This window comes from Melopsittacus undulatus, chromosome Z (genome assembly GCF_012275295.1).
Source record: "Melopsittacus undulatus isolate bMelUnd1 chromosome Z, bMelUnd1.mat.Z, whole genome shotgun sequence".
NCBI lineage: Eukaryota > Metazoa > Chordata > Aves > Psittaciformes > Psittaculidae > Melopsittacus > Melopsittacus undulatus.
The window spans coordinates 81,423,018-81,445,810 of NC_047557.1; the positions used below are offsets into that span (position 1 = coordinate 81,423,018).

The window sequence follows — 22,793 nt, forward strand, 5'->3', positions numbered from 1 at the left end:
AAGGGCACCAAACCTGCTGTGAAATCCCACCCTTTGCTCTGCAAGGGAGCAGAGGCTTGTTCTTGGGATGCTGGAAGAAAACTGTTGCATTATGGATGTCTTCATTGACATGCATGGGGATTGACCCTCAGCCACATCCCAGACATTTTCAAGACCATTTATGAAGTTGTGTGGGGATTTTCTAGCAGGGCATTTGGTTCTCTGCACTAGGCAGGGTAAGCAGGAGGGCAAGAAAAAAGCTATTGCCAGCAAGTGCAAGTGGAAAAAACACTTGGGTAAACCAGACATCCATCCAGTTTGGACAACAGGACTGAACAAACAATGTCTTCTGCCCCAGCAAATACACTTCTGTCTGGATACTTGCTTTACCCCAGTTTAAAAACTGAGGGCTATCCTGCCAGTAACAAAAGGTCTGATTACAAAGAAGGGAAAAATAATATTCCCATCGGTGGCTTAGCAACAGCCCTGGTTTAAGAGGAATATCACTGTTTGCCTGGTAAGTAAGGTCAGATGGCTTTGTTCAGAGAAGTTCTCGATTTCCTGAACATCATATCCAAAGCACGTTCAGAGAAGTTCTTGAATTCCTGAATATCATATCCAAAGCAAAACTCAGGCACTATTGACACCATGAGGTCAACACTTCTTCCTCAGAAAAGATGGGCCCTACTCTTTGAGACACAAGATGATGTTCACTCCATTTCCAGAAGGGCTGAAGGCAACGAGCCAGGAGCTGTCACCACTTCTGAGGTTCAAGGGGCATCAACACTGTCAGCTCTGTCAGGAGACATTTCCAAATGAGAGCCACCAAAGTAGTGTATCTGCTGTCTTTAGGACACGCAAGTATGCAGATCCTGTGCCACATTATCTTTCCATTTCAGTGCTCATGATGAAGAAAGCAATACGTGCCAACAGGAAAACTGAGGCAGGGGTGTACACAGTGGCACCACCAGGATCCGAGCGCCTCCAGCCTTATCCTGATGCTTGCTCCACAGCGCAATTTTATGTCACTGCTATGTCCAAAAGCAGAGATTTCTTTAGCCTACAAGGGTCAGAAACTTAACACTGCATCCCCCAGTCAGAACCCCACTCACCTTTTTATCCAGTTTTCTGCCAGCCATGCTCAGAGTAATCACCCTGTTGTCAGAGAGCTCTTGGGCAGCTATCTGAAAGACACGGGGAGGTTACACTGATTTTCAGGTACAATTAAGCTTGTTGAATGGACAACCTGAAGGGAGAATGAGGTGCCAGGACTCCCCACACAGCCCCTTCCCCCATACCATTGGCTCTAAGATGAAGCCCCTTTGTTGTGTGTCGTGCCTAAGTTGGTCTCACAAGGCTTTTTGGCGTCAGGGCTCATCAGGACGTGGAGAAGCCTCCAAGGACCAAGCCATGAGGAAGCAGGAGCCATAGAAAGCCTTGCCTGCAAGATGTGCCACCTCATCCTACATGTCCTAGGCTGGGCACAGCAAAAACCAGCTGCCCCATCCCTTGGAGGAGATGCCAGTGGGATCAAGAACTTGAGCCACATATCCCCACTTGAAGAGGCAGCCCCAGGAGTGAAAACTCCACCATTGCTCCTGAGGCACTGCAGCAGTCAGGAGCACAGCCCAGATTACTTCAGTTTGAGACTTTATTCACATACACTCCAGAAGGGCTTCAGCTGCCAGTCACCAGTGGGCCAGTTTTGTCTGGAGCGTGGTCTAATGAGTCTCTTGGTATTTTAAGAAAATGAATGTTTATAACAAAAAAAAAAAAAAAACACCACCCCACATTTATTAACTTCTGTTACCAGCCATTTTCTGAATCATTTGTATTTTATCTCCTCAAGGCTGTGTCCTGCCAAGCATCTGCTCCCCACCTCTTCCTCCTCCACTCCCTGCAGTGGGCTGAGCAGTTCCCTAGCATCCTTGGCCTTAGCATCCTCCCTTGTGGAAGCATGGGGTGAACAATTCCCTCACACATGGTGCTCCCAAGTTCAGCTGTTTGCTGGCTCCCAAAGAGGTTGTCCTGGAGGGAGGTATTTCCTCACTGGAGGTATGTGGAGAAATCACAGCAAAGTTTGTAGAAAAATTTGCAGAAATAAAGGGGACAATTTTCTGCAGAATGAGAAGCCAGGGGGTTACTGGCACTTAGGAGAGCCAGGGAGTCTACAGAGATGCAGCTTTTGAATCTGCCTGGGCAGCTCTTTAACATCCTGAATAATCTCCCAGCCCTTCCATGGCAAACACAACTCTTTTGTCCAGAAAGGACCCATTCATCACCCGCAAAACTCAGTTTTCTCCTTTGCTCTGTATAGATGGGAAGTCAAAAGTTCCCTACTGCAAAGGCACAGCATTGAGTTTCTCTCCCACCTAGTCCTCATTGGGCATGCATGGTCACCACAGCCAGCAGGAGGAAGAGAAACTCTAGGGAAGTGGATGAAATTTACCTTTTGCTGATCCCCACAAAAGCACACTCAGCCAGTGTACAGCATTTTAGGGTTCATTGCAGGCTACAAAAAAGCTGGACTGTGCAGACAAGCCAGGGACATCCTTGTGCCACACTGCTGCATGCTCCTGGTGGCATCTTCTCTTAGCCAGCATGGACAGTAACAACATCCCCAGCTCTGTGCCCAGCAAAGGCATGCAGCAAGGTCTCAGGATTGATTTTACAAACACAGTGGGTTTCTTCGGGGTTTTCCTCCACCTCTTCAAACCTAGAGACCCTCACACAACCACATCCACCCAACCAAGGTTCTTCTGTTGCGTTCACTACTATGGCATCTCAGTTAAGGAACTGGATGCTTGGACAGAATTAAAGAGGGTAGGGGTGAGGAAGGTAGGCTTTGGTTCCAAACTCCATGTCTTATCTGTGTCAGTCTAAAGCTAGAGCCTGCTCCTCCAATAGTGTCCATAGCCCATGCTCCAGCAGTGTGCTGTGCCAAGCAGTGGCTAAAGGTGCCCACCACACACAACTCTGTTGTCATCCCCCAACCCAAGCCAGAGAAAAATAAAAAAACACCACAGATCAGAAAATCACATCAATGGTACAAAATTAAGCAGATGTTTCAGACCCTTTGACTTTTAGTGACACATTCATGGCCTTCCTTTTTTATAACATGTGTAACCTTTGAATTTGACTGGAAGCTTTTAATCTGGTCCAGTTCTTCCTTCTTGAGCATTGAACTGGGTGTCAAGAGCTAATGCACCTCTTGGGGCTGGCACATGTGCTTGTATGGCTTTTACTATTTCCTCTAAAGACTAACTGCAGTGATTAAGAGAAAAGAGCTGGCAGCATCCTCCTAGCCTCTAGAGCAAACAGCAGTGGAGATGCACATGCAGCAGCCAGGTCCTGGGGCTTTTAAACCCTTCCAGTGCTTTTAAACCTGGTGGAAGTTTAACTCCTTGCTGGCCTTTTCCTCCACACCTTTGCTGCCCAGCTGCTTGTCTCACAAAACCCAGAACTCAGAAGAGATCAAAAAGGATGGACAATGTGGTGGGAGGGAAATGAACCTAAATTTAGTCTTCTCTTTTAAAAACCCTATTGCTAAAGAGATCCAGAGTGGGTAGGCCACTGCCCAAAGGGGTCTGCATCGGAAGCAGCAGCTGTTAGTATGAGAATTGTTGCTACAGCACAGCTCCCATCCTCTTCCTACAAAAAAACCACACATCGACAGCAAAGGTATCAGCTGTCTCACCTCCCACAGTGCCAGTGAGGGCTGAGCAGACATGTTGTACCAGATAACAAAGAGCAGCAGCAGCATTTTACTTTATACTTCTCCAGACGGAGGTTTTTCTTGTTTCAGGGAGCGAAACAGAGGTTGAAGACTCACAGCCCATGGCACCAGGCAGATGCTAGGCAACACGGTCCCTGCCCAGAATACACAGTGCTCCAAAGAGATCAAAGTGGGCAGAAAAACAGGAGGGAAAAATGTTCATGAGATAAAGTCAAGTCTCCTGGACCCCAGGTGAGTGTCGTGCATTGCCCCCAGGTTATTATCCACCCTTGCACACAGTAGGTAATGTAAAGGAGTAACTGTACCGTTATCATCCCTTTCCCAGCTGGCTTGCCATTCCCCAAAAGGAGAGTCCTTGTTATTTTCTTGCTGGAGACAATCTAGGGAAGCCAAAGAAAATAAAGTCATGATTGTACAAATGAGCAAAAGCAGTCTCATAAGCAACTTAGTTAATTCTGATTAAGCATTTACAGGAGTAGAAGAAAGGCATCACACTCAGGGATGACCATGATACTGTGAATATCACCAGCATTACCTGAGCCACAAGGTGAAGCACTACTTCCTGCTGAATCCAGGGTCCAGCTCCTGTGTGGAAGAGGTCTGTGAGACCTCACACAACCAGAGCTACTGTGGTTTGCTCCTAGAAAAATCGTAACTCAACTTTTCAGACTCCATTTTAAATACTTCTAACGTGACCCTGCCACCAACTTTCTTTTGGGACACACTTCCATTGGTGAATCCTGATTACAAGTCAGATGCTCTCCCCCATCATTGTTCTGGACACCCTACACAGCAGCTGCCAAGCAAGGCACAGAGGTCAGCATCCCCCGAAGGCATGTTCTCCCTTTCACTTCTCACTTGTGAGAGGAAAGACAGGGTGACACAGGAGCTGAATGGAACCCCTTGGGATTTTTCTCAGCTCACTGAGTTTCAGTCCCCTGCAGATCTGGGGATCCTGTAAGTTTCTCCCAAGAGGCATGGACCCTCACATGGGGATATAGCAACCTACTGGACCTGCCTGTGCTCTGTTCCCATACCTCCTGGGGACACATCTGAGATCTAGGGGTTGCAGTTTAAAATGGGCAGTCCCACCCATTCTTCTGCCTCCACCTTTGGTCTTACATCACAAAGTCAGAAAATAATAGTGACAATAAAAAAAATGCAATGAAATGTTTCATTGCTCCTGACATCCAGGTGACTCAACCATGCTTGAATTCCTCTCAGCCCTCTCCAGAAATGTTCCCCTTTCTGTGAGATCTTACTGTGGCCTTCCAGTACTAAAAGAAGGTTTATAAGAAAGATCGTAGCATAATAGAATGGCTAGGGCTGGAATGGGCCTTAAGATGATCTAGTTCATATGCCCTTGCCATGGGCAGGCTCCACACTAGATCACGTCACCCAAGTCTCCATCCAATCTGGCCTTGAACAGTGCCAGGGATGAAGCATTTACCACTTCTTTGGCAACCTGTGCCAGGGCCTCTCCACCCTCACAGTAAAGAATTTTTTCCTGACATCTAACATGAACTTCCCCAGTTTAAGTTTAAACCCATTACCCCTTGTCCGGTCGCTACAGTCACTAAGATAAGGAGAGACTTTTTACTAAGGCGTTAGTTGCGATAGGACGACAGGAGATGGTTTTAAACAGCAATAGAGTTTCAGTTGCTTTTCTTATGGTGCTTTTGATCCATAAATGCATAGGTATCATTAGCCAGTGTTACTGCTTGTGGCACACTGTGTCCAGGGAGGCAAAATCTCCTTGCCACCCTGCTTAGCAGAAACCATGGACACCCTCCAGAGTGCAGTGTGATGCCTGCTACATTTCGTTTGGCCATGGAGGTCATGACAAGCCATGAATGATCCAGCCATCCTTTTAACTCTCACCACAGACCTAACTAGCTGCAATAGAACAATCTGGCTAATCCAACAGAGCTGCAATGCTAACTCAAAATTGAAGAGTCAGATACCCGCTGTGTGGTTGTTGCTGCCCACAGCTGCTCTCCTCCCCTTCCAAGAGCTGTTCATGCCTTAGAACTGGGGAAGGATTTATGGACACACCTTACCAGACAAAATCCAGCCACAAGCCCCATCCACCTGTTTCACCCCTCTCCTCACTGGGCACCCTGCACGCTCCCCCTACGGTACATGCTATGGTACATGCTACGCACATGCTACCCCTCCAGTCTACCTCTGCCCTGCAGCTCGACTGTGCTGCAAGCCCATGCTGGCCACAGAGAAAGGAGTTTTAAAGAACCTTACGGAAAAAAAAGGGAAAATGAGAAGGTCCCTTCATGACAAGCTGGTATCTCACTGTGGACTACAGGTCATCAAGAAGATCACATGAGAACTGCTGCAAAAACATACACTTGGCATAAGCAGAGTTCTCTTTGCAGAGTGTAAATACTTACATGAGATTACAGAAGTTTGGAGCTCTCTTTTTTTTCTGATAGATTAAGCCCACTAGCTGTGCCTAAGGACAGGAGACAGTCCATATTTGCCAGCCACTATGGCTAAATGACCAACCTTGGATGTGAGTGAGACCTGCCAACAGCTGCCCATTCCCACCATTACCACAGCCCCAGCATGGTCTGTCCAGCTTCATGCTTTGGGTTAAACAGCTAGCAAAGCACTAGAAAAGGTTGGGCTCTTCTGGGAGACCCAACAAGACTCTTCCACCTTCTTCTCCAGTGCATACAAATAATGCTCCTCACTGGCATGAGCCTTCAGAGCCCTCAACTTTTGCAGACACATTTAAGAACAGCAAGGTTTAAGCTCTGTTTCCTTATGTCAGTGAATTCCCTGCTTGCAGCTTCCATCAAGATCAGAACCATCATAGTGAGTGTTGCTGAACTGTCCCACACCAGAGTTGGCTGTGTTTCAGCAACAGAGCTAACAGTAAAAGATTGGTTTGGCCTAAATCACTGCACACCAGCCTGAGCTGTTGCCTGCACTGTCTCTTAATTTCTGCAGGAGCAGAATTAGTTTATCTCAGAGCATTTCCAAAAACCCAGGGTTAAACCTCAGCTCTGTAAACACCAATGCTCTTCTAACCCATAAGCCTCTTGAGCTGGCAATGGTAAGGTCACTTATACTGCCTTGCCGTATACAGTGCCATATTGCAGTCTGTATGACAAAACAATCATATTCATAAGCCCCCCTGAACACCCTGGGCTGGCTTTCCATACCAACCCACTTATTACAATGTTCCCTTACCTCCCTGTTCCCAGGACCAAGCACAACAGAGACAGTTTTTCCCAGCCTCTACACTTGTGTCAGGTACCACATCAGCCCTGAGCTGATGGATGCTGCAAAAGAATGGAGGAATTTCCCCTCATTCTCTGCCTCTGAGTCAGCTCAAGCTCAGAGGACAGAAACATTTGAAGAATATAGCTGCCAACTCCTGGCAGGGTCTGGGCTCATGAATGCAAAGACCCTCCAAAGGCTTATGAATCCCATTGTGTCCTGAAAGCTTTTCCACAGGAGCAGAAAATACATTCCTGCACTCACACTAAAGTAGAAGAGATGATTTGCTACACATTGCAATAGATACAGCTTTCAAATAACCTCCTAAAAACCAATCCTCTCCCAAAAAATGTCAAACAAAAAAAAACAAACTGCAAAACTGAGATAGAAAGGTAGACCACAATACATCCTAACTTTAAACATCTGGAAGTTTCCCAAGTCCAAATCCAAGATGGTCGTCAGGGTGCTTACTATAATCCCTGGTAAGATACAGGTACCTCAAACACTTCCAGTTGATATTTCTCTGCACGCACCAGCAGAAGCTCACACTATGACTAACTTAGGCTCAAGCAAGCAGCCAACAGCCCTAAAGTGGAACAGTGCAACCTCAACAACTGAAGTGTGACAAGCAAATTAAATTAGCTTTTCCAACAGCTGCAGCTCTAATCCTGCCATGTCCCTGTGGCTGATGTGATTTGGGGTCCCTTTGCTGGAGGACAGCAAGCTGTAGGACCTCAGAGACTTACCACGCCCAGTGTGCAGGAGAATTCACCAAGGAAATCATGCTCATACAGCTGCATGCTTGACTTGTCCTGGTCAAATAGGGCAAACTTGAGCTTCTGAACTTCTTCAAAGTGGTAGTCAATGATGAACTTCTTGGCGAAAGCTGGGTTGAGGTTGTTCACAGCTGTCTCTGTTCTGTCAACCTGCAAAGAACACAAGGAAAGAGAGGGCTGCATGGAGACCTCATAGCAGCCTTCCAGTATCTGAAGGGGGTCTACAAGGATCCTGGGGAGGGACTATTCATTAGGGACTGTAGTGATAGGGCAAAGGGTAACAGGTTAAAACTTAAACAGGGGAAGTTTAGATTGGATATAAGGAAGAAGTTCTTCACTGTAAGGGTGGTGAGGCACTGGAATGGGTTGTCCAAGGAAGTTGTGAATACTCCATCATTGGCACTGTTCAAGGCCAGGTTGGACAGAGCCTCGGGTGGCATGGTTTAGTGTGAGGTGTCCCTGCCCATGGCAGGGGGGTTGGAATCATCCTGAGACGTGCATCTGCCTGGGAGACCCACCCCAGGGAGACCTTCTGCTGATGCAGCAGCACTGCTGGTGATCATACAATCATAGAATCACAGACTGGTTAGTCTGTTAGTCTAGTGAGATCCTGGTTAGTGATTTTAGTGATGTTCAGTGGGGGATGAATGCTGAGCAACCTTCAATTCATGTGACAACTACAGCCAGTTACAGAGGAGACCCTCTCAGGAAGCAGTGCTACATGCTGCAGGCACCAGAGTCATCCCAGAGGCACAGCTCCTTCAGCAAATCCTCTGAATCAGTGAAGGGACACAGATAGCTCCTGTGTTGCCCCTTTTCATAGAATTAGAGTGGTTTGGGTTGGAAGGGAGTTTAAAGCTCACCCAGTTCCAACTCCCTGCCACAGGCAGGGACACCTTCCACTAGACCAGGTTGCTCCAAGCCCTGTCCAAGCTGGCCTTGAACACTGCCAGGGATGGAGCAGCCACAGCTTCTCTGCGCAACCCGTGCCAGGGACTCACCAACTTCACAGGGAAGAATTTATTCCTTATATCCAATATAAATCTCCCCTGTTTAAGTTTGAACCAATTGCCCCTTGTCCTATCACTACAGTCCCTAATGAAGAGTCCCTCTCCAGCATCCTTATAGGCCCCCTTAAGATACTGGAAGGCTGCTATGAGGTCTCCACGCAGCCTTCTCTTCTCCAGGCTGAACAGCCCAAATTTTCTCAGCCTGTCTTCAAATGGGATATGTTCCAGCCCCCTGATCATTCTCATTGCCATGGTGACCAAGGTTGTGGTGCTGAAAGCCAATTTGGGCACCTCTGGATGAACTATGGTGCCAGCAGTAAGCACACTCCAGTTCCCTGATGAGGCATTTGTGTGCCCCTTCCCTGAAAGAGGAATACACATCCAGCTAGTGGGTATGCTGGGAAGCAGGCTACTGGGATCAAGCCAATATTTTACTTATGCTTCAAAATAATTCAGACAACTGCTTACGGTCAATTCCCTCGTACTCCACTAGACTAGATAGAGACAGCCTCATCCTGCTGAAGCAGAAGGCTGGGAACAACACACAATGGCTCCTTGTTCACTGTCTGCATCCTGTCACTGCCAGAGATGGCACAGCCATGGAAAATCCTCCTGTCTTTAAAGAGCCTTTTATCAGCAGGGTGTTATCCTGGAGTAAGCTGTGTTGGAGTGGGTAGGCAGAGGAGATGAATGCAGCTCTCAGCTCTTTAGCACATACAAGAAAAATAAAAATATGCATAAGCCACCTTGCCCTGAGCTGCAGGAGTGTGCCATCATGTTCCTCTGTGCCCGGAGCCCCAGTGCCCACAGCCCACAGGCTGTGAGCAGCACCTGCATCTGCTGAGCAGGGTATCCTAGTGCAGCAGGGACACACAGAGCTGGCAGGAAAGGGAGTCACGGGATGACAGACTGGTTTGTGTTGGAAGAGACCATGAAGCTCATCCAGTTCCAACCCCCTGCCACAGGCAGGAACACCTTCCACTAGACCAGGTTGTTCCAAGCCCCGTCCAGCCTGGCCTTGAACACTGCCAGAGATGGGGCAGCCACAGCTTCTCTGGGCAACCTATGCCTCACCACCTTTTCAGTAAAACCCTTCTTCCTTACATCCAAGCTAAACCTGTCCCAGTTTAAAACTGTTGCTCCTTCTATCACTACAGGCCTTCGTAAAAAGTCTCTCTCGATCTTTGTTACAAGTGTCCTTATACTTAGGTAAGCCACAACGATGTCTCCCCAGAGCCTTCTCTTCTCCAGGCTTAACAGCCACAGTTCTTTCAGCCTGTCTGTATAGGAGAGGTGCTCCAGCCATATGATCATCTTCATGTCCCAGTTCTGGACCTACTCCAACAGGTCCATGTCTTTCCTGTACTGACTCAAGAGCAGGACACAGGACTGCAGGGCATGTCTCCCCAGAGTGTAGTAGAGGCGGAGATACCCCACCCTTGACCTGCTGTTCATGCTCTGAGGATGCAGCCCAGCACAGTGGGGGTTTCTGGGCTGCCAGCACACACTGCTGGGTCGTGTCCACTTTGTCACCTACAAGCATCCCCAAGTTCCACAGGGCTGCTCTCCATCTGTCCATCCCCCAGTCTATAGGTACTAGGGATTGCTTGGCCCTGGAGCAGAACCTTGCACTTGATCCTGTTGAATTTAATGTGATTATCAAGGGCCCACTCCTCCAACCTAAAAAGGTCCTCTGGATCCCATCCCTTCCCTCCAGCAAATCAACTACAACACTCAGCTTGGCCTCAGCTGCAGACTTGCCAAGGGTGCATTCAATCCCACTGTTTACATCATGATCCCTCCCCTCCACTCTTCCTCTAGGAATTACATTTCTCATTTGTAAGGAGCTGGCTTCTGAAACCAAGCAAATAACAAGATCATCTTGTCAAGGTTTTTATCAAGTTCTCTTGATCTTTTATTAATGTTTCTTATCAAGGGCTTCTGGTATCAAATACAGCAGTTGAAGTTCATATTTATGAGATTTCTGCTAAGGAGGAAAGACCAATGTCTGCAAAGAATTTATCTGGGATTTACCATCTGGATGCTGTCTGTCTGCAGCTGAACTGATCCAACCTCCCCACACATCTGGCTCCCAGCAGTCTTCATCCCATCCCAAGGTCCATCCCTCTCCATGGAAAATGCCCAGTCCATGAAACGCCCAACTTAAAGACTGTTGACATTGAAATACTTCTTGAAGGAGGCCACAGGTGTTAAGAGCATGAGCATTTCCCCGCTGGACTGTCCTGCCAGACGCTCAACCAGCACACCCCTGGCGCCTAGAAGTAGCCACTTTTCAACTGAAACCCAAAGACTGGCTGTCTATACAACTCATGATCCAAGAACCAGCTTATCTTGTCTCACCTAGAAACAGCCCATTGTGAGCAGGACCTCACAACATCCAACTATCATGCAGGACTAACATTTCAGGCACCTGAATCCAAAGCACTCAAAATTTACAGCATAATGAGAAGGGGCTGGGACCACTTTGAAAGTGGCAACATCCTTTCATGCCTGCCATGTGCTCTACCAGAGGCTGGCATTTTGAGATATGTGGTTAAATCTGACTCCCAGCATGAAGCAAAAAGCACCAATGGGGAAAGGACTAGCTGCAAAACACAGAATGGTTAACACACTGGTGACACACACACAACCTTGGGAGGACCAGAAGAGCTTCCACCTCTGAAGGAACAAGGACCAGCCTTGTAGTGGAACACAGAGAAGACACCATCAGGGGCAAACCACTGGAGGAGGGAATGCACACAATCTCAGGACTTACCTCCACCCACTTCCCACTAACTTCCATGAAGAGGACGCAGAAGGGGTCGGATTTAGAAGTGACATCCCTGTCCAGAAGGTTTTGACCACAGACAGACAACTCGACCTTGCAGACACAGTACTGGGAGCCGACAGGCCCCGTCGGCATGGGAGTCATGATGTACGCCATGGACTCCAGAGGCAGCAGCTCCAGGCGGTCTGTGAGACAGAGAATGGAGAGGAACCTCAGTGCAAGCAGAAAGGCCAAAACCACTCTGATGCCACAGGCAGAAGGCCAGATCATTCTCTAAGTTACACTTCATAAGTTATGAGGCTGTGCTGGCTCCAAAGCATTAACCGTGCCCAGCCACTATCCCTACGTGTCCACCACACCAAGCAGATGTTCTGAGATGTCCCACAGAGCACCTACAACCTGTCTGGGTTTCATTCATAAATAAAAGATTTTCAAAGAAAGGTAACATCTTCTGCTCACCCCTCTCCAAAGGGCTGAAGCATCCCCAACCTCTTCTTCCAGCATGCTGTGGCGTTTTGTGGGGAGGATCTACACTTCCACACCATCTTTCTGCAGGAAAACCGGTCATCATAGAGCTGGTCCCAGGCCATGGCTCATGGACCTGAGCTACCAGGGCCAAACTATAGCTCTGCCCCTGAAATCATCACAGGGAAAGGGGTGAGTCCAGGAGGATGAATGGGGTGGAGGACAGCTGCAGCGCTACTCACCAGGCCATCAGAAAGCAGTGACTCTGGCATCAGTCAAAAGGTGGCAATAGTTGGCTCATAGAAGTGCAAGACAACTGTGACAATCACTGTATGACCTGTTGAATGGGATGATTTACAGGGCCCTGATGAAAAACCCTTTGTCACAAGAACAGCTTGCCAAAAGTCTGCTACTAAAGCCATTTTGCAGAGATAAATACGTTCTATACCATTAGTGCAAAACCTCATGCCACATGACAGTTTTGCCTTCTGATGTGCAGTTTACCTGGTAAAAGCCAACAGTGGTCTTCAGCAAACAAGAGGAAAGGGGGAAGAAAAAGAGTAGAAAAAGCATTTTCAGATTAAGATGTACTAATAAACCCACATGGCTGGGATTGCTGGTGGAGAGAGAGCTCTTCTCACCAGCTCCTTGAATAACTTTCACCCCCTTTTTCAAGAAGGGCTCCCTCCTGGCTCATCAAATTTACCTGAAAACCCCAAACATCTCCTTCCTCCACTTCAATAAGCTGTCTGTTGCTGCTTGGCATTGAAACCCCACATAACAGTATTTGTTTGCCCGGGCATGAGTATTTACAAGCACCCGCACTGCTGGGAGCTGCTCGCTACCATCTTCTCTTCTCTTGCAGCTCAGCCTCCAAGCCGGGATGGGGATAGGGAACAGGGATGGGGTAATCTCAGGAACCTTAAAGCTCATCCAGTTCCAACTTCCTGCCATGGGCAGGGACACCTTCCACTACACCAGGTTGCTCCAAGCCCCATCCAACCTGGCCTTGAACACTGCCAGGGATGGGGCAGCCACAGCTTCTCTGGGCAACCTGTGCCAGGGCCTCAGCACCCTCACAGGGAAGAACTTCTGCCTAAGAGCTCATCTCAATCTCCCCTCTGTCAGGTTAAAGCCATTCCCCCTTGTCCCATCCCCATCCTTGGCTGCACACACATGTGTACATCACTGAAACAGGTCCCATGACTTTTCCCTGAGCACTGTTTCCCCTTGCCTAGACTAAGCCCATCTCATGCCATCACTTCCCATGCACATCAGAACAGTGACGGTGTGACATCAAAATTGAGACACGTGTGGGCAGCCACCAATCTACCGCAACTTCGAGGACAAACGTGCAGAAGCAGAAGTCCTCATGGCTCATCCACCACAAAGCCCCTGGGGCCACGAGGATCCCTGCCAGAGCTGCCCAGCTCCTGTTGAGCCCATGGTGACAGTTGTAGCTGAAATAAAAGAATTAATTTACTTTTTTTCTTTAATGTACAAATCATGTGCCTTGTTCTCATGGGGGACTTCAACCACCCTGACATCTGTTGGGGCGACGGTACGGCCCGGCACAAGCAATCCAGGAGGTTTCTCGATTGTTTGGAAGACAACTTCCTTCTGCAAGTAATAGAGAAGCCGACAAGGAGAGGTGCCCTGCTTGACCTCGTGCTCACCAACAGGGAAATGCTTGTTGGAAATGTGACACTCCAGGGCAGCTTTGCTTATAGTGATCACGAGATGGTCAAATTCAAGATCCTCAGGGCAGTGAGAAGAGCATGCAGCAAGCTCACTGCCCTGGACTTCAAGAGAGCAGACTTTGGCCTCTTCAGGAACCTGCTTAGCAAGGTTCCATGGGATATAGCCCTAGAGGTCAGGGGGTCCCAAGACCTTGGTTGATATTCAAGGAGCACCTGAGTCCCAACTAGAAGGAAGTGCAGCAGGAGGGCCAGGAGACCTCCTTGGGTGGATAAGGAGCTGCTGAGAAAAATTCAAAGGAAACAAGAGGCTTATGAAAGGTGGAAGCAAGGACAGGTGGCCTGAGAAGAATACAGGGATGTTGTCCGGGAAGTTAGGGACCAGGTCAGGAAAACTAAGGCCCAGTTAGAACTAAGTTTGGCAAGGGATGTGAAAGATAACAGGAAAGGCTTCTATAAGTATGTAGCAAACAAAAGACAGACTAGGAACAATGTGAACTCTTTCCGGAAGCTATCAGCAGAACTGGCCTCCCTGGATTTGGAGGAGGCTGAGGTTCTGAATGACTTCTTTGCCTCGGCCCTCACTAGAAAAGGTTCTGACTACACCACCCAGGTCTATGAAGGCAGATACAGTGACTGTGAGAATGAAGATCCTAGGTCCACTGTAGGAGAGGATCTGGTTAGAGACCATCTTAAGAACCTGAAAGTACACAAGTCCATGGGGCCTAATGAAATCCATCCATGGGTCCTGAAGGAGCTGGCGAACGAAGTTGCAAAGCCACTGGCCATCATATTTGAAAAATCATGGCAGTCAAGTGAAGTTCCAACGACTGGAAAAAGGGAAATATAACCCCCATTTTCAAGAAGGAGAAAATGAATGACCCAAGGAATTACAGACCAGTCAGTCTCACCTCTGTGCTTGGCAAAATCTGGGAGGAGATTCTCTTGGAAGGCATGCTAGGGCACATGAAAAACAACAAGGTGCTTGGTGACACCCAGCATGGCTTCACTAAGGGGAAATCCTGCCTGACCAATTTGGTGGCCTTCTATGATGGGGCAGAGCAGTTGATGTCATCTGCCTGGACTTGTGCAAAGCATTCAACACTGTCCCACATGACATCCTTGTCTAAATTGGAGAGACATCAGTTTGATAGGTGGACCACTCGGTGGATGAAGAACTGGCTGGATGGCCACATGCAGAGAGTTGTGGTCAATGGCTCAATGTCCGGCTGGAGACCAGTAACGAGTGGTGTCCCTCAGGGATTGGTGTTGGGACCTGTCTTGTTTAACATCTTTGTTGGTGACATGGACAGTGGGATTGAGTGTGCCCTCAGTAAGTTTGCCGATTACACAAAGCTGTGTGGTTCAGTTGATCTGCTGGAGTGAAGGAATGCCATCCAGAGGGACCTTGACACGCTTGTGAAGTGGGCTGATGCCAACCTCATGAAGTTTAACCATGCCAAGTGCAAGGTCCTACACCCAGGTTGGAGCAATCCCAGGCACAGCTACAGGTTGGGCAGAGAAGAGATTCAGAGCAGCCCTGAGGAGAAGGACTTGGGGGCATCAGTCAGTGAGAAAATGAACATGAGCCAGCTTCAGTGTGCGCTTGCAGCCCAGAAAGCCAACCATATCCTGGGCTGCATCAAAAGGAGCATGACCAGCAGGTCAAAGGAGGTGATCCTGCCCCTCTACTCTGCTCTCGTGAGACCTCACTTGGAGTATTGTGTTCAGTTCTGGTGTCCTCAACATAAAAAGGACATGGAACTGTTGGAGCAAGTCCAGAGGAGGGCCACGAGGATGATCAGGGGACTGGAGCACCTCCTGTATGAAGACAGGCTGAGAAAGTTGGGGCTGTTCAGCCTGGAGAAGAGAAGGCTGCATGGAGACCTCATAGCAACCTTCCAGCATCTGAAGGGGGTCTACAAGGATCCTGGGGAGGGACTATTCACTAGGGACTGTAGAGATAGGACAAGGTTAACAGGTTAAAACTTAAACAGGGGAAGTTTAGATTGGATATAAGGAAGAAGTTCTTCACTGTAAGGGTGGTGAGGTACTGGGATGGGTTGCTCAGGGAAGTTGTGAATGCTCCATCCCTGGTGGTGTTCAAGGCCAGGTTGGACAGAGCCTCGGGTGGCATGGTTTAGTGTGAGGTGTCCCTGCCCATGGCAGGGGGGTTGGAACTTGATGATCTTAAGGTCCTTTCCAACCCTAACTATTCTATGACTCTATGATTCTGTGTAATCAATGTCTTAGAATAGCCAGGCCTATTCTATTTATGCTGCTGTCTGTCTGCCACTCCCTCTGAGAAGCAAACACAGGGCAGCTGTGCTGGCGTGGACCTGGTCCTCCTAGAGCATGCAGATTTTGGGTTTTCCAGCCTCCCCCAGATCTCAGCACCATCTCACAAAAAGCGGTGACAGTAGATGACTCAGTGGGAAAGGTGTTTTCCTACGGCTGACAAGCACCAGAACATCCTCTCGGCCGCTGCACATCACCCATGCTCCAGCCCCTGCACTCAGCCTGCCAAGCTTCCCAGAGAGCCCAAAGCCAAGATGGGCATGAGGAAGAGGAGAAGTGACCAGCCGGGCCCAGCTGAGGGCAGCTGTGGGGACACGTGTCATGTTCCCCTCCCTCACACCCAAAATCAGGGACACTGGCCTCTCCCCCAGGTAACAACCTGGAGAGCTTGATTCCATCTCATGAGTGCCAAGGCCAAAATCCTGCAGTTGCCACCTTCTCAATGAGGCAAAAGGCAGCAGGAAGATGCTGTCACTCCTTTTGCCACCGTCAGAGTGAAGATGATTTTGCCACTGAGGAGCTGCTGGTCCAGCCAGCCCATGAGGGGTGGAGATGCCAAATTGGTGGGCAGCTCTCCCATCATGGCTCAGGCTACTCCTCCTCCCCATCTCCAGTCCTGGCATAAACCACTGAGAAGCATAATCTTCCGCAGCAGGTACCCCTAGCCAGAGGGTACACCAGCCATGATCCATCTGAGGCAACCACCAGGCTTCAGAGAGCCAGTAGCACTTCAACCCAGCAAATACATTAAATTCAGGGATGCATTTCATGATGGCAAACCAACTTGCCATCATCTGTATTCCAGTCTCTCCTCCTTTCTTTGTTCTCTCCTTACATTCACTGCTCCTGAACAAAGTCTTGTGACTCACTCAGCATCTGCAGCCAAATATTCTCCCGATGTACAGTCCCAGCTGCCAGCTTTGTACCCATCACATGGACACATGGTCTCATGCATAAACACGACCAGGATACTGATGAGAGGTCTCAAGGACAACCATGAAAGTCTGATACCTCCACGGTCTCATCTACCATCAGCCACAGGAGTTGCCTGAGGAGTCACAAGAGTAAGATCAGGGTGGAGAAACATGGTCCCCAAAACCTTTCTAGGGTCCAGCTTCCAGGACCTCTTCAGTTGGACTCATCTTTGTGCTTCATAACCTTCAAGTTGTTTTTTTTTTTCTCTATGACTTAATATCACAGAATCCCAGACTGGTTTGTGTTGGAAGGAACCTTAAAGCTCATCCAGTTCCAACCCCTGCCATGGGCAGGGACACCTTCCACCAGACCAGGTTGCTCCAAGCCCCATCCAACCTGGCCTTGAACACCACCAGGGATGGGGCAGCCACAGCTTCTCTGGGCAACCTGTGCCAGGGCCTAATCACCCTTACAGGGAAGAACTTCTGCCTAAGAGCTCATCTCAGTCTCCCCTCTGTCAGGTTAAAGCCATTTCTGCAAGTACTTGGTCACCTCCAAGGTGCTCTGTGTCCACAGTGACCTGCAGGGAGGGGTTTTGCTGGGTCCTCCTCCTCTTCACCCCACACCCCCCCAGTCTGTACAGCAGATCCCCAAACCACGTGCAGAAGGGACGTCTGTAAGCCCTGGGATCTTTTCTTCCTCTCTTACCTGAAAGAGGAGGAGGGGAAGGAGCTTTCTGCTTTACAAACTAACTTCTTCCTCCACAGAAGAGAAGCTGCACAAGAAGCAGTCACTTGGACCATACTAAGGCCCAGTTTTAAGCATTAACAGGAATAAATAGAGAAGAAAAAAAAAGAATATATAATTTAAGTGAAACATTTTGTGTATTAATATTGCTGCCAAACTTCCATGATCTCCTCTCCTTGAAGAGGCTGGATTTATTTGCACAGGGAATACCAGACATATTTGAAACAGCCACAGAAGTACTGATATCCACCAGTGATACCATGCAAATTCCCCTGGGTCCTTCCTGGGAATGTCTGTTCCCTTCTTTGGGATGATCTGTGATTCCTATAACACCACACAAGAGTCACACATGGCTCAGTTTACCCACTCAGGCTATCCTACTACAGCTACTGCATTGTAGAAGCAAATGTCCTTTCTGGGAGGGGAAAGTGAGATGAGTGTCAAACAGGTAATTTGAGTTCCTATAAGGCACATAGCTGAGCTTACAGCAGTGGAAACACAGCAGGAAAGCAGTGGTACCCACGGAATGACAAAGAGCTGGTGAAAGTGAGTTGTCAGAAGACTGAAGCAAAGGAAAGGAGGAGCACAAGGATGCAGAAACCATTTGCCCAGAGCAGCAGCAAAGGTGAAATGCAGCATGTACAGAACTGGCAGCACCTGGAGAAGCCAGGAAGCACTGGGATGGATGATGGCACAGCTCCCTGTGCTCTGCTCCTTCCTGTCAACATATACAGTCATCTCCAGAATGATGAAGTGTTTGCCTTTCAGTCTCACCCAGGCAACATGTGGATTCACCAGCCTGCATGTGGTCTTAATAACAGCCTCGTTTCCTTCTGGATGCACGTGGAATTAGTCATGTTCATGGCCCCTTCCCAGCAAATGCCTTTGCCAGGCCTGAGCAGCCTGGGGGAGGCAGGAAGGGACTGCCTGCACTTGAAAATTCCCTGTAAGGAAGAACCTTGGGTACCCACTACCATCAGAGGATCTTCAACTCTTCCATAGGCAGGGAAAGGCTGAAAACTGCTTCTGAGCATCCCAGCATGGGTGGGATAGCTGGGAGTGAGGTCAGATTCTCCCAGGTTCCTGGAGATTTGGTGTAGACCTGGCAGAGGGGGATTCCCAGGCTGGGTTCTGCTTTCCATACTGGCATGCTGTGAGCAAGTCAAACAGTCCTGCCTGATGCAAGAGGCCACAGGGACTGTACTGAGTTATTTTAGGGACCTGACAAAGTGAGAAAGAGTTTCAGAGCAACCTAATTAAATCATTTTCCCAGTGAACCCTTCCTGATGGAAACCGTGCCTAATAGTGTTTCATGGGGTAACGCTGCTCATGACAGCCCAGTTTGTCACACTGGTGCTGTGAAATCCTGTCCCAAGTGAGGCATGACAATGGCTGGTGGCCATCTCAGTACCACAGTGGCTGCAGCTTTATTTTGTGCTCAGGAAAAAGTCACCCACAGTGCCCATCTCCTCCTCCTCCTCGCAGCTGTCCCCAGAAAACCCCTCATCCATCAGGTCTGGTCATAGAATCACAGACTGGTTTGGGTTGGAAGAAACCTTAAAGCTCATCCAGTTCCAACTCCCTGCCATGGGCAGGGACACCTTCCACTACACCAGGTTGCTCCAAGCCCCATCCAACCTGGCCTTGAACACTGCCAGGGATGGAGCAGCCACAGCTTCTCTGGGCAACCTGTGCCAGGGCCTCAGCACCCTCACAGGGAAGAACTTCTGCCTAAGAGCTCATCTCAATCTCCCCTCTGTCAGGTTAAAGCCATTCCCCCTTGTCCCATCCCCATCCTTGGCTGCACACACATGTGTACATCACTGAAACAGGTCCCATGACTTTTCCCTGAGCACTGTTTCCCCTTGCCTAGACTAAGCCCATCTCATGCCATCACTTCCCATGCACATCAGAACAGTGACGGTGTGACATCAAAATTGAGACACGTGTGGGCAGCCACCAATCTACCGCAACTTCGAGGACAAACGTGCAGAAGCAGAAGTCCTCATGGCTCATCCACCACAAAGCCCCTCTGTCCTGTCTCTACAGTCCCCTGTCTAAAGCCCCTTTCCTGTAGCTTCTGCAGAGAACAGGGATAAACTGAGGCAGAAGAGGAGAATAAGCCAGAGTGCCAGACCAAGGCACCAAACACAAGTCCACCCCAGTGGCATTTCTTGCACTCAGGCATTTTCAAGAGAAAAAGGTTTTGGATGGAAAGAGGTCTTCAGTGAGTTGAAATGCCCCATTATCTGTCTCCTCACTGTGATCTCTGCTTTGCTTTAATACAGTACAATGCTGTTTGGCAATAGCCACGCAAATTTATCATGGGGGAGCAAGAGAAAGGCAGGTTTAATGGTCTGGAACACTGTTCCAACACTCTTTTTGTGGTTTGATAGCACTATGTCAATTTGAATTTGGATTTGAATTTCAATTTTCAGCTTTGGCAAGCAGGGCATCTGTAAGGAGCTGAGGCAGTCTAGAGCAGGAGTAACACAATGTTTGACACAGTATCTTCAAAACCCTTTCTAATGGCAGTTGGTGAAATAAAGAAGCATATGGCTGTTTCCCCCCATGTCCCCAGCTCCACACACCCCCCCAGGTGCAGCACCACCCTAACCCTTAAACCTCGGGTCCCCAGGGGGCGAATTGCACTTTTCAGCAAGATCAGGGCTGGCCAAGAAAGTGGGACTGATCCTGTGTCCTCCCTGACCCAGGCAGCTCAATCCTCCTACCCTGGAGGCATTTGCTCAACAAAGGGCAACCCTTTCCTGTCCCATGCCTGTGATGTTTAGGTCCCACTCCAGCAAGATCTTTCCAAACCACATTCAGACCCATGGGGCGTGCCAGGGCTGGGAGATGAGGAAATTCCCTGTGTTCCTGACACAGTAGAGCAGCCACCACCTGCCAAAACACAGCCCCTGCACTTCCTTTGATCCTCAGTGCAAACACATCCATCTAGGCTCCTCCAGGCACTGGAGACAAGGCTCCTTAAGAACCTGAGGACAGGGCAGGTGGGTGCCAGAGCTGGTCACAGGGCCAACCACCCACCACCAAGCCAATGTGGTTCCAGCTGATGCGGTGACCTGGGCTGCTAGCAGTGAGGACAAGCGCATCCTTCCGCATGCAGTGGCATCTTCCCACCACTGGCCAAGATGCCACTAGCAGCACCTCCATAATGACACCATTCAAGGGATGTGGGGCCAGGCTGACAATGTAACTGTGAAGTGCTCATTCAAAACTGAAATCAGGAAGCTCCGGGGCTGTAAAAACGTTGAGCTTCTATTGGCATGTAAAACCTTTTTTTAAGCCCAGGTGTTCCTTGAGACACCACATGAGTTTCCAAGGACTGCTCCGAGTCAGGCCAAAGCTACGTTTGCATGAAGCTTCCACTTCAAACCACTACTTACTCCTGGGAGGGATGAAGACAAGTGGGCTAGGAACCACCTGTACAGTCATAGGATCAGCTAGGTTGGAAAAGATCTTTAAGACCATTGAGTCCAACCATTACCTCAGCACTGCCAAGGCCACCACTGAACCATGACACTGAGGGCCTCATCTACACGGTTTGTGAACACTTCCAGGGATGGTGACTCCATCACTGCCCTGGGCAGCCTGTTCCAATGCCTGAACACCCCTTGGGGAAAAAATTGTTCCTAATCTCCAGTTTAAACTTTCCCTGGTGCAGCTTGAGGCTGTTTCCTCTTGCCCTGTCCCTTGTTCCTGTGGCACAGAGACGAGCCACCTCCTGGCTCCATCCTCCTTTCAGGCAGCTGTAGAGAGTGATAAGGTCTCCCTGAGCCTTCTCTTCTCCAGACTAAACCCCCACACATCTCTCAGCCATTCCCCATCACACTTGTGCTCCAGGCCCTTCACCAGCTCTGCTGCCCTTCTCTGGACCTGCTCCAGCACCTCAATGTCTCTCTTGTAGTGAAGGGACCACAACTGAACACAGGATTCAAGGTGCGGCCTCACCAGTGCCCATTACAGGGGGATCATCCCTGCCTTGGCCCTGTTGCCACACTGGTGCTGATACAGGACAGGATGCTGTTGGCTTTCTTGGCTGCCTGGGCACAAGCTGCTCATGTTCAGCTCTGTCATTCAGCACTCCCCAGGTCTTTTTCCATGAGCAGCTTTCCAGCCACTCTTCCCCAAGCCTGGAGTTTTGTGTGGGGCTGTGGGGACCCAAGGGCAGGACCTGGCACTTTGTCTTGTTGAACCTCATCACATGGGTCTTGGCCACTTTCTTGGCCACTTTATCCAGCCTGTCCAGATCTCTCTGCAAAGCCTTCCTATCCTGCAGCAGATCAACACTCCCACCCAACCTGGTGTCATTTACAAATTTACTGAGTGTGGCCTCGATCCTCTCATCCAGATCATCAAAGAAGATATTAAATACCACCCAGCACTCAGGACAGACAGGCTGGGGCAGTGAAGAAGAAGGAAAGTGAGAGAGACAGGATTTGCAGCACAACTGAGCAGAAAGTGGGATGAGCAATGCAGATCCCCACCTGGAAAATGAGGCAGAAAAAGCCCCAGCTCCCTCCACAGTCCCAAGAGAGATCAGCCTCCTCAGAACTTCTCCACGTCTCAAACAGGCCACATCATCCTCTCCTCCAGCTCCCAGGACACTCGTGGCAATCAGCTTTGTGGCTATCGAGTGGCTGGAGTTAGGCCAGTTTGTTCCTAGCACCCTAGCCCCAGCACAGGGTGGGCAGGAGCACTGGGATCCCACCCTGACCATGCAGAGAGGGTTTCACCCCGTGGGAGATCCCTCTCCAGAGAGCAACCAGATGGATAATGGCATATGAGCCACATCTACACATCAGTAAATCTGGGGTCATAACTTGAAGAAAGGAGCACTTCCCATGCAGAAGGACTTGCCCATGGAGATGCTGTTTCTCCCTCTGTAGCCTTACAATATGCATCTCCAACCCAGAGATCCAGGAGCTCCACCCAGATTTTCCAGACAGATGAAGGGGAAAAGACCACTGCTTCTCCGCTTGGGATGACTGATTGGTGAAAAGGAACCCACAGCAGCCATAAAACCTTCCGGGGATTTCCCAGCAGTACCCCTGTCTCTGCGCAAGGAGTGGGCTGGTGGCAAGGAGCTGTGTGGTGTGTGAAAAGGAACCATGGAGTAGC

At 49.3% G+C, this 22,793-nt stretch overlaps 1 protein-coding gene across 7 annotated transcripts in view; it reads right to left on the reverse strand.

The window, feature by feature from the left end:
* CPNE2 (copine 2) overlaps positions 1–22,793 on the reverse strand; it is a 52,692-nt gene that overhangs the window by 23,657 nt on the left and 6,242 nt on the right. For 4 of the 7 annotated variants that reach the window (XM_031051727.2, XM_031051729.2, XM_005152305.3 and 1 more), the window contains exons 2-5: positions 11,518–11,714; positions 7,702–7,881; positions 4,021–4,095; positions 1,092–1,163 (exon numbers count right to left, since the gene is read on the reverse strand). In XM_031051727.2, the coding sequence (XP_030907587.1) occupies positions 1,092–1,163; positions 4,021–4,095; positions 7,702–7,881; positions 11,518–11,685 (495 nt within the window). In that variant the 5' untranslated portion in view covers positions 11,686–11,714. Of the gene's footprint in view, positions 1–1,091; positions 1,164–4,020; positions 4,096–7,701; positions 7,882–11,517; positions 11,715–11,988; positions 12,164–12,236; positions 12,332–22,793 lie in introns of all 7 variants that reach the window. The other 3 variants (XM_031051732.2, XM_031051730.2, XM_031051728.2) reach the window with 2 other exon arrangements.